This window comes from Populus alba, chromosome 6, assembly GCF_005239225.2.
Source record: "Populus alba chromosome 6, ASM523922v2, whole genome shotgun sequence".
Classification (NCBI taxonomy): Eukaryota; Viridiplantae; Streptophyta; class Magnoliopsida; order Malpighiales; family Salicaceae; genus Populus; species Populus alba.
The window spans coordinates 2171972-2182209 of NC_133289.1; the positions used below are offsets into that span (position 1 = coordinate 2171972).

At 33.6% G+C, this 10238-nt stretch overlaps 2 protein-coding genes across 2 annotated transcripts; one reads left to right on the forward strand and one right to left on the reverse strand.

The window, feature by feature from the left end:
• The first annotated feature begins 3409 nt into the window (after positions 1-3409).
• On the forward strand, positions 3410-5084 carry LOC118052965 (calmodulin-7). Its single transcript, XM_035064073.2, has 2 exons — positions 3410-3568; positions 4417-5084. Exons 1-2 carry the CDS (start codon positions 3493-3495, stop codon positions 4788-4790), a joined length of 450 nt encoding a protein of 149 aa, XP_034919964.1. The 5' UTR covers positions 3410-3492; the 3' UTR covers positions 4791-5084.
• Positions 5085-5841: 757 nt separating this feature from the next.
• On the reverse strand, positions 5842-9836 carry LOC118052964 (ubiquitin-conjugating enzyme E2 22). Its single transcript, XM_035064072.2, has 7 exons — positions 9619-9836; positions 7833-7960; positions 7464-7608; positions 7303-7380; positions 6978-7090; positions 6779-6882; positions 5842-6368 (listed from the first exon to the last, which is right to left on the reverse strand). Exons 2-7 carry the CDS (start codon positions 7833-7835, stop codon positions 6005-6007), a joined length of 807 nt encoding a protein of 268 aa, XP_034919963.1. The 5' UTR covers positions 7836-7960; positions 9619-9836; the 3' UTR covers positions 5842-6004.
• Positions 9837-10238: the final 402 nt, after the last annotated feature.

Sequence of the window (10238 nt, forward strand, 5' to 3'; positions counted from 1 at the left end):
ACTCAAATTTTTTTATTAATATTTTTCTTTCAATTTCTTCTTTTAATATTAATTTGATTGAGAATTAAACTTCATGGTTTATTTTGTTTACTTTTCATTATATTATCTTGATCTTATGACACGAGAATAATGCTTAATGGATTAACCCGAGATAACTCGAGTTATTTTTTGTATTTTTATTTAATTGATTATTTTTTTAATTTTATCATTCAATATTGGGTCTGTTAGGAATTGAGTTTCATAATCTATTTTTAACCTAATTGACTCATTTCTCTCTGTTTTTTAATTTACTTTTTCCCTCTAATTTCATCAACTAATATTGTGTTTAATTGAAAAGTAAGCTTCATAGTTTGTTTTAATTTATTTTTTATGAGGTTATCATAATCTTATGATTTGATAATAGTGTTTAACGATTAACTCTGGTTAACTTGGCTTAGTTTTTTATCCTTTTTTTATTTAAGATTTTTACAATTTTCATCATTCAACATTAGATATGACATGGGTGATTGAGAACCAAAATTTATAATTTGTTTTGACTTTCTCTCTTTGGAGTTATCTCAATCTCAAGATCAAAGTCGTGGATTTGACAAGTTAACTGGGGTTAAATCAAGTTATTTTTTATTTTTTTCTACAAGGCTATCTTAGTCTGATGACCCGAATCATGAGTTTGGTAGATTGACTCGAGTTGTTTTATGTTATTTTTTAATTGATTTTTTTCTTATCCTTTAATATTTGACTAGTTAGGGATTTGAAATTTATAATTTGTTTCAATTTGTTTTTCATTGGGTTATCTTAGTCTTATGATTTGGATTGCAAGTTTGACATGTTAACCAGAGTTATTTTTTTAGGTTTTTTTTTAAATTGATTTTTTTAATTTTATCCTTCAATATTAGGTTAATTAGGGAATTGGGCTTAATAATTTATTTTGATTTGTTTTTCATAGGGTTATCATAGTCTCATAACCTAGGTCATGAATTTCACATGTTAACCTAGTTTGTCCAAGGTCAATACAATATGTTGTTATTTTAATAATAAAACAAGTTATCATCTTAAATATTTGTTTTCACAGGTTGTATGAATTGTTTTTGGACCAATAATGTCAACCAGGTTACATCAAGTAAACCCTCACATGATTTAAATTTTTTCTGTTAGAAAAAAAAACATTAGCAATATTTGAATATTTTTTTTTATGTTCAAATTTTTTTTAACATGACCTGCAGTGTAGCAAAATCAATCACATAATTATAATTAAACTTGGTTTGACTTGTAATTCAAGTTTACAAAAGGCATGTTACATAAATTTGACAAAATCGCTCTATTAGACTCGATATGATTTATAATATAAGTTAAAAGTTAGATGAAGTCAGGGTTGAATTAAGTTAATCAAAATGATATTATTATTTTTTTAAAATCAAAACAACATCATATTATATATATGCATAAGTTAAATTAGGTTTTGATTATGTCAAACTCTAGATTATCCTTCTTAACACCCAATCTGGCATAGAAGGTAGGTTGGTCAAGTCTGGGTGAATATGCTAGGACAGGCCTAATTTAAAAGGGTGTTTAAAACAGTTATAGATATTGTTTTTTAAAATGATGTTTTTGTTTAGGATATATGAAAATAATATATTTTTTTATTTTATAAAATTTATTTTACTGGTATGTGCGGCCCCGAACATAAATGTGATAGGAATAGTGACGTGGTGAAGGAGACGTAGAGATTACGTGGCAGTCACCGCGAGATGTCATGATTCTCCGCGTCCACACCGCGTAAACGCGCACGTCTGCTTTTTGCCATTTTGATCCACAAAAAATCGCCATCACCGAAAATTACTGCACACCAATAACTATTCTGCAAGAAATCTTTTAAAATCAAAGAGACCTACGTGGCATTATGTGAATGGGTTATTCTAATGATGGGTGGTAATTAACTGTATTGTTATCGACACATCTTTCAACCTCTTTCTTCTCCTTATGATTGGCTTTTTTTTGTCTTGTTTAATGCTGCTGTACGATTTTACCCCTGATGATTATTCACTGCAAATGTTTTTTCTTTTTTATTTCGAGGGTTTAATTTTTTCAAAAATTGCAATGACTTAAATACCCTTTTATTGGTTTCGAAAATTGGTCTCCCACATGCATAAAGTAGGGTGACTGAATGACATTTCTTTTTTCACCAAAAAGCCATCTGCTAGTGGTCTAGATACAAGACCCTGCCAGCCCGAGTAATTTATCTGAATTTAATATACATTAACGTAAACCAATCTAAAAAATAAGTTTTTTTTTAGAGATAGTTATATGATAAATAAAATATAAGTGTACAGAACATGACCATATTTTATTTTTTGTTGATTAATAAATAATAATCATAAAATATATATATATAGATACTCGAAACCTGTTAGGTAGGATGTGAAATCTAATTTTTTTACCTAATAGTTATTCGATAGGGTATGCATATAAAAAACAAGATCCATGAATATTCATTGTCATCTTTGCTGTGATTGACCTATGATTATTTAGTGTTATATAATAATATAAATTATATCTTGAGACTTTACCTAACAATTTAAGTTATTGGATTGAAATGGTTCTTTGATATGGTATCAGAGTCTTAATGACCAAACAGTCACAAGTTCGAATCTCACAATCTCTATTTATTTGATAAAAATTAAACATAAGATAATATGAACATGTACAAGTTTCAAGTCTAAATGGCTTTCACTTGAAGAGGTATGTTAGATAATAATATAAATCATATCTTCGAACCTTACCTAATAGCTTAAATTATTAGGCTGAGATGATTTTTTGACATTTGATAATGAAATTTATTTTTTACAAATAATATTATTTTATTTAAAAAAAAACTTATATTAACTAAAATCAACACAGGTATTATTACAATATCAAACACAAACCAAGTTAGAATACACAAGCTCGTAAACATTGAAATTTGTATAATACTCTTATTAAGATTATAATGAAAATGTGTCAATATAAATAGATTGAAAGTTAAAGAAGGACATCACATCCCTCCATTTATCCACTAATATTCAAACTCTATGGAAAATCATGAGAAGCAAAATCCTCACTAATCTCTTGATATTGGCTTGGATGACTTATTTTCAAACACCCCAAAAAGTAAAATTATCCAGAATTATATAAAAAAATATGTAATACTTCATGAATTATAAGTTCATGAACACTCGTTAAAAAAAAAGCGCAGTTAAGGGTATAATGGTCATTTAAAAGGCTAATCAATCATCAATCCCAGAAAAAATTAAAAAATAGAATGAAGGAAAAAAAGAAGAAGGGCAAGATTGGAAGTAGAAAGTGAGTTGGAATTGATAGGTGGGGCCACAAGAAAGCTAGGGGCGGCTGAATTAGCTCATATAAAATCACAACTCCTCCTCTCTCTCCTACGCGCTCTTTTCTCTCTCTCTCAGATTTTTTTATTTCCCTCTAGACTTTTGCCTTTCTTAAAGAGAAATGGCGGATCAATTGACTGATGACCAGATCTCCGAGTTCAAGGAAGCTTTCAGTTTGTTCGATAAGGATGGTGATGGTATGTTTCTTGATCTGTCTTTTGCTTTGTTTCTTGGGGTATTGTTGCTTTCGCTCTATGTTTTTTGCTTGATTTGTTTTAGATCATGTTGTTCGGGGTAAAAAGATGGTTTCTTTGAGGGAAATATGTGATTTTGATTGATGGGTTCTTCTTGAGATTTGGAAATTTGTTCGGTTGAGATTGGGAAAATTAGTGTCTTTGGTAAAAGGTAGCTTCTCTTAGTGAAATTTGTGACGGGTTCGTTAGATTTTGATTGAAAATGTTTCTTATTTTGACTATTGAAAAGCAGATTGTTTTATTTTGGGCTACCTTTAATGATCCAATCAACGAGGGAATATAATACATGTATGATGCTCGTTAATTATATTGCAGGATCCAAGGCTTGTGATTTAGGGATTTTTTTGGTGGTAAATTAGCAGTAATCTTTGACTTTTTGCATCTAATGATTGTAACATGGTGACACGTAGTGAACTTCTTTGCTGATTAATGTTTTGCAAATGGATGTCTTGTGCCAAATTATCAATTTTTATGGTTAGCTTATTGTTGTCTGTCGGGTTTATTTGTATTTTAGGTTCTTGAATGCATGTGATTAGTTGTTTCCGAAATAAGTTGTTTTTAAACTTTACGAGGTGCCTATGTAAGTGGTAAATGAGATTAAGCTTGCTACTAAGAATATCTAAACAGAAGGTTCTTTCAGATCCTACCTTTTGCTGCATTTGGCTTGTTTCAATTGCAGAAGTAAATTATAGTGTGAAAGCGGAGCTTTGATTATGTGTGTGCCCATGAGAGGCACATGAGACCATCAAAAACAGTTGGTGAATTGGTTTTTGATGTCTTGTGTATTACAGGTTGCATCACCACCAAGGAATTGGGGACTGTCATGAGATCGCTAGGACAGAACCCAACAGAGGCAGAACTCCAGGACATGATTAACGAGGTTGATGCTGATGGAAATGGTACCATTGATTTTCCTGAGTTCCTGAACCTCATGGCAAGGAAGATGAAGGATACCGACTCTGAGGAGGAGCTCAAAGAGGCATTCAGAGTTTTTGACAAGGATCAGAATGGTTTCATCTCTGCCGCCGAGCTCCGTCATGTGATGACTAATCTCGGTGAGAAGCTTACTGATGAAGAGGTCGATGAGATGATCAGAGAAGCTGATGTGGATGGTGATGGCCAGATAAATTATGAGGAATTTGTCAAGGTTATGATGGCTAAGTGATATCCCTCCCCCCCGGGAAAAAATATTTTTATAAATTTAAATTAGGAGGGGATAATAGGGTTGACCTATATAATGAAATTTCTATATTTTATGGTTTTTTGAATCGAGGCGCTTAAGGGAAGTGGTGTTGGTGGCTTATTGTGGTGGTTTTGTTGTAATGTTCACGCTTCCATTAATGTCCTGTGAAACTCGGTTGCCTTTGCCAGTTTATATTTTGCGTATTTGATCTTTTGTAAACTTGAACTACTTGGGAAGATCGAGCCTGTATGTTGAATGGATGACCAAAATTCTATATTTGCTCACTTTCTGCTACTATGCGCTCATGAAACGTCTCTTCTAGTTGTACTGTTGGCAGGGCAATCTCCTTTCGTTTTCATTGAAGATTTGGCGCTTTGCCGTGTGGTCATGCATCATGCACAGCTTCTCGAATCCTGGTTAAGCTTTGAACTCGTTCGATCCGAGTTTTCAGAAGCTGCTGAGAACCAGTAATCCATGCACCCTTGCATCATCCCCGGATGGTGGAATATAAAAATTATTGGCAAAATTATTGGCAAATCTTCGTTGGACCAGTAATCCATGCTCCCTTGGCCCATCTCCTTGTGCCAACCTGCAAAGCTTTCGTGTCTTTGTTCTTGCCTTTGTTTTTACCCTTCTTGGATAGCTATAGCAGGCAGTTTTAAATGCAAAAGAAAAGGGTATGAAGATAGCCTGATCCAACATTGATTAAAGAGGATCCAAAGGTTTAATTAGCAGAAAGTCATTTACCAGTCTCAGACTGTCAAAACCTCAGTCAGCTGCAAAAAAGCAAAGATGAATTTGTATTTTGATACTTCATAGTGTTATTCATTAAAGGGTCGACGAAAAAGATAAATCTCTTCGAGAAGAACGAATCGACTTCCATACCATAATTAATTCCAGTTTGGATTCATAACCTGTAATAGAAAAGTTGAGAATAACCTGTGAGAAAAAAGTCTTTGCAATTTCCTGGCACGCCGGCATTGCAGTGTTCAGTCACAAAGAAGGGGATCATAGTGCAAGTCAAACAAAGCGATAAAGTTAAATAAATCCATCACTTGTCCACCAATGGAAATATTCCTTACATGATATATTCCCATTTTCCTCATCACTTACAAGGGCCCATTCATGGACAAACAACAGAAGCTCGCCACATATCCATCATGGCAGTTCAATACATGTGTAACCTTAACATCAAATCATAATCTCTTTAAGCTCTTTTTTCTTGCATCCATTTTCTTCTTCACTGCTTGAACTTTTGAAAGCCCTACATCTTTTTTCAACGTACTGGTTGTTGGTGCAGCAGCTGATCCACTAACTTCTGTCTCGTGAATTGGACCTACAGCAGCTAGCTGATCCTGACTATTTCCTCCTTTGCTGGCCATCGTACAAGGGCCCAGTGGAGATTGCAATGGAACGGCGGCACTAACAGCTGCATTCTTTTGGTCACCGTTATTAAGAACTGAAGTGTTGCTCTGATCAACATTAAGAGCTGTAGTTGATTCTGAAATGGCTCCAGACTTGAACTTAGGTTTTGGCTTTGCATGGATTCCAGTATAAATCCTGAGAACAAGTTTGCAATCACACATTAGTCATCAACAACATAGTTTTCATTCCAAGATGAAACCATGTAACTTGTTAACTTTCTAATGTTCCTCTTTGTCTTTAAGCAGTTTTCATTCCATAGGAGAAAAATAGGTTTTTTCTATTTTTAGAATGATGCATTTTTTTTCAGATTCTTAAGCATTTTCCACAGTTTATTTGTTTGAGTGAACTGTCTCATGAAATCTAATTACAATAGCTTGTGAACTAGGAGATTTAAGAAGATGTGGTCTCTTAACACTGAAAAGATTGGCATCTTCATAATAATAGTTGCAAAGGTCCCATATAACCTGTTTAGATCCACTATCAGGTCTGTCCTAACTAATAATGACTGCCATGGTATTTGATTAGTAAGATATGGGATGGATCACCTGGCATGTCTGGCATACTCTTCATAATTTTCAAGAAGCATCTTGCCAGCCTGTTCATTCAAAGCTGACTCTGGAAACGGTTCGATTAATAAACACCTCACTACCTGATATCAACAAGCTCAGAATATCAGTAAAACCAAATAAGAAGTCAAAATGAAAGTAGATGGATGAGACAAATAAGAGTCCCAATGGAACTTACCGTGAGAACATGGCGTAGTCCAAGACTTGGATTCCAATCCTTTTTAAGCGTATTAACACAAATCTCACCATTAGAAGCAATATTTGGATGAAAAATCCTAGTCAGGAAGTAACCTGTAACATAAATGTTCAAAGGATTCACAAGCTAACAAAAGAAAATAACTCAAGAAAGGAAATTAAATCCGGAATGTAATATGAAGAAAGGCAGCCCTTGACTGCCCATTAGCAAAAAAGCTTCCTCTTCACAATTGGAAGTAAGCCCTTGAATTAAATTAAAATACATATCAGAAAATTTCAAGTCATATTAACAATGTGAATCCACAAACCTTTAGGAGGAGAGTGAGGAAAATCATGAGATAATAACAGCTTCATGCGGAAAACACCATTTTCATATGGAGTCCCAGCTGCATGGCCAAAAATATACTTGAGTATAAACCCCAAACGAATATCTTAAAGGATGTAAATTTAGAAGGAAAAAGCTATGTGCCTGGGCCTTCAATATCAGCATATATGATCGAAAAATCATCATCGTTTACTCCCACTTTAATTCCCTCAGGTGGTGATTCATCAAGATTCTTCAGTTCCTTTGCAAGTTGTTTTATTACATTGGGTGGAAGATTTTCATTTGTTGCCTTCAAGAAAGATAGAGGTGAAACAATATAAGTAGCAGCCTTATTATCAAGCTTCACGGATAAACTCAATGCAAGTAAATATTTTCATCTAGGATTGCTCAGTGCTCTTCCAGATCCGAAGTAACTGGCATGTTTCCACCATCATACATGAATTTAAATTTGTTTCCTATTACAAACAGCTATGAATTTGTTGGGGAGCGGGGGGGGGTTGAAGATAAATTTACCATGGCCACAGAAAGCGGATGCTTGCAAGGATGTTTGTTGCTCTTGCTGATATGAAATCAAAATTAAGAAACTGATGTTCCACAATCTTATCCAAACTTCTTGCTGACAGTAACAAATAAGATATGACCTGTAAATAAGATCATCGCAGATAATTTTCAGAGAAAGAATTGAATACAGTTCTGTTCACATTATTTTCTGTGGAAAGAAGTACGAAAACCAAGGGTGTGTGCATCCATTCTCACACACAGAAATGAGATGAAATGAATTTAAAACCCCTGCAACAATGACCAGCTCCTAAACTCATATCCATGCAGTGAGCCTAGTTAATTCCTAAAGCTGAAAACATATAATCATCAGATGTGAACCAAGATGGTAATTCAAGCACTTTCGATTTGCAAAAAAACAGAGCACTCCTATTGACAATTGCAGGCACCATTGTAATCACTCACAGACCCAAAACACACCAATTACTTGCATGGTCTAAACTTTGAAAGCTCTAAATTTCTCACAACTTAAATGGTTTAAACTTTCAAGGTTCACATTCTGGCAGAAACTAAGCCAATAAAACATGTGCCTGTTTAAAAAGTAAAACTCACATTCCCACCTGTGGGCCCATGTGCCAAATAATTAGGATTCAGAGCTCCTACAAATCAATAAAATTCCAATAATCTAGTTATAAACACCTGCCAGTCTAAAAAATTTCCAATTCATGGAAACCTGATTGGAAACCCAGACTTTCTCACCACCTTTTCAGTTCTCAAGCAGGGAAAAAAGAACCCAGATAACCAATACTTGTACTCTTAAGCTTAATTTAGAGAAACAAGAAATTCAATAAGAGATGAAGGTTTCAAGCAGAGCTTCATAATTCCTGAATCTACAAATGCCAAAAGTTCAAAGAACCAACTGCGCCAAAATTACAACGCCATAAAATTGAATCCTGCATTAGCTAATCACAATTCCCATTTGAATCTACAAAAGCCAGCACTTCAAAGAACCAACTGCGCCAAAATTATAAAATGCCATGAAATTGAATCCTCCATTAGCTAATAACAATCTGCTGTAATCTGCACAGGCACAAGCCTGTACTTTTAAAATACAGGCGACCCCAAAATCTTACAAATGCACAAAATTGCTTTCCCACACCTTGATCTTCTCATGAGTTTTGAAAAGGATGACCAGTTTAGAGACTTAAATCAAAAAATTGAGCAACATATATCAATTACAAAGACAAACAGTTTAAGGGCTGAATCCAAACCCTAAACAAGATAAACAGCCAGAATAAACCCATTAGTTGAAACCTGCAACACAAATCCCTAAACCCTAGAAAAACACCATACACAACCCGATCAAGAACTTACCCACTTAACAAGATCAAAGAAAACGAATGAAAACTTTCAACTCCAAAGGTCAACACCAAAACCAAGCATTGCAAATAACCCAATTACATAAATCAAAGAAATGAACCTGAGATATCCCAAACAAAACAAAACCACAAAAACCCATCTCACAAAATTAACTAAACATAACACCACACCTCATAACTCTCCAAAGAATCCATCACATTCCAAGAAAGCAATCAAATTTATATTAAAAAAAAAAATAGCAAAGAAGTAAAGAATCAAGTTACTAACCAAATAAAAAAACAAAACTTTAACTTTGTAATCAACAAGAATTATCAAAAACTAATCATATTCACTTTAAAAACTGATCAATCAACCAAACTTAAAAAGAAGAAGAAGAATCAATTAAACTTCAAAAGCAGCAAAACCAAGATGGGTAATTTACCTTATCTTCTTCTCCTTCAAGAGGGAGAGAGAGGAAGGTGAACTTTATGCAAATACAATATACAGTGAGAGAGCGATCTCTCCTTGTAATCAATGATTGATTGGTGAATTTTAGAGATGGAGAGATTTTCTTTTTTATTGCTAGTATTTATTTATATGCAAACAAAAGAAATACAAAAATAAAAAAATAAAAACTTTTCGAAAATTTAAGCAAATAAAATATTTGTAATAATTAACGTGTCTCTAGACAAGATGCAGAAGATTTATAGAAGTTAGGTGGAGACTAGTCCCACGCGCCGGGTTCGTAGTGCGGTTCGTTGTGTGAAGGGATATCTCAGGTTCATTTAGAAACATAGCTATAAACCTGGCTCGGGTTGGCAGACGAGCACCCCACTGACCCCACAATTATAAAACTTGATTTGAAGATCGGCTAGTTCACGTCATATGTTCAGATATTTAATCTGTGTCAATCTATTTTTTTTTAAATCATGATATTATTATTTTGAATAAAAAATAATTTTTTTTTTAAATCCAACAAGTTAAGTATTAAGTTTTACTTCACATCGACCTAGATTTCTGACCAGATCAAGATATATCAATGTACTAATCCATTCTTTCTTT

Coding starts and splice junctions, on each gene's coding strand:
- LOC118052965 (XM_035064073.2), top strand. CDS start 3,493: ATGGCGGATCAATTGACTGATGACCAGATCTCCGAGTTCAAGGAAGCT. Junction 3,569..4,416: donor GTTCGATAAGGATGGTGATG/GTATGTTTCTTG, acceptor TGTGTATTACAG/GTTGCATCACCACCAAGGAA.
- LOC118052964 (XM_035064072.2), bottom strand. Junction 7,381..7,463: donor TGCTGATATTGAAGGCCCAG/GCACATAGCTTT, acceptor TTGGCCATGCAG/CTGGGACTCCATATGAAAAT. Junction 6,883..6,977: donor GACTACGCCATGTTCTCACG/GTAAGTTCCATT, acceptor TGTTGATATCAG/GTAGTGAGGTGTTTATTAAT.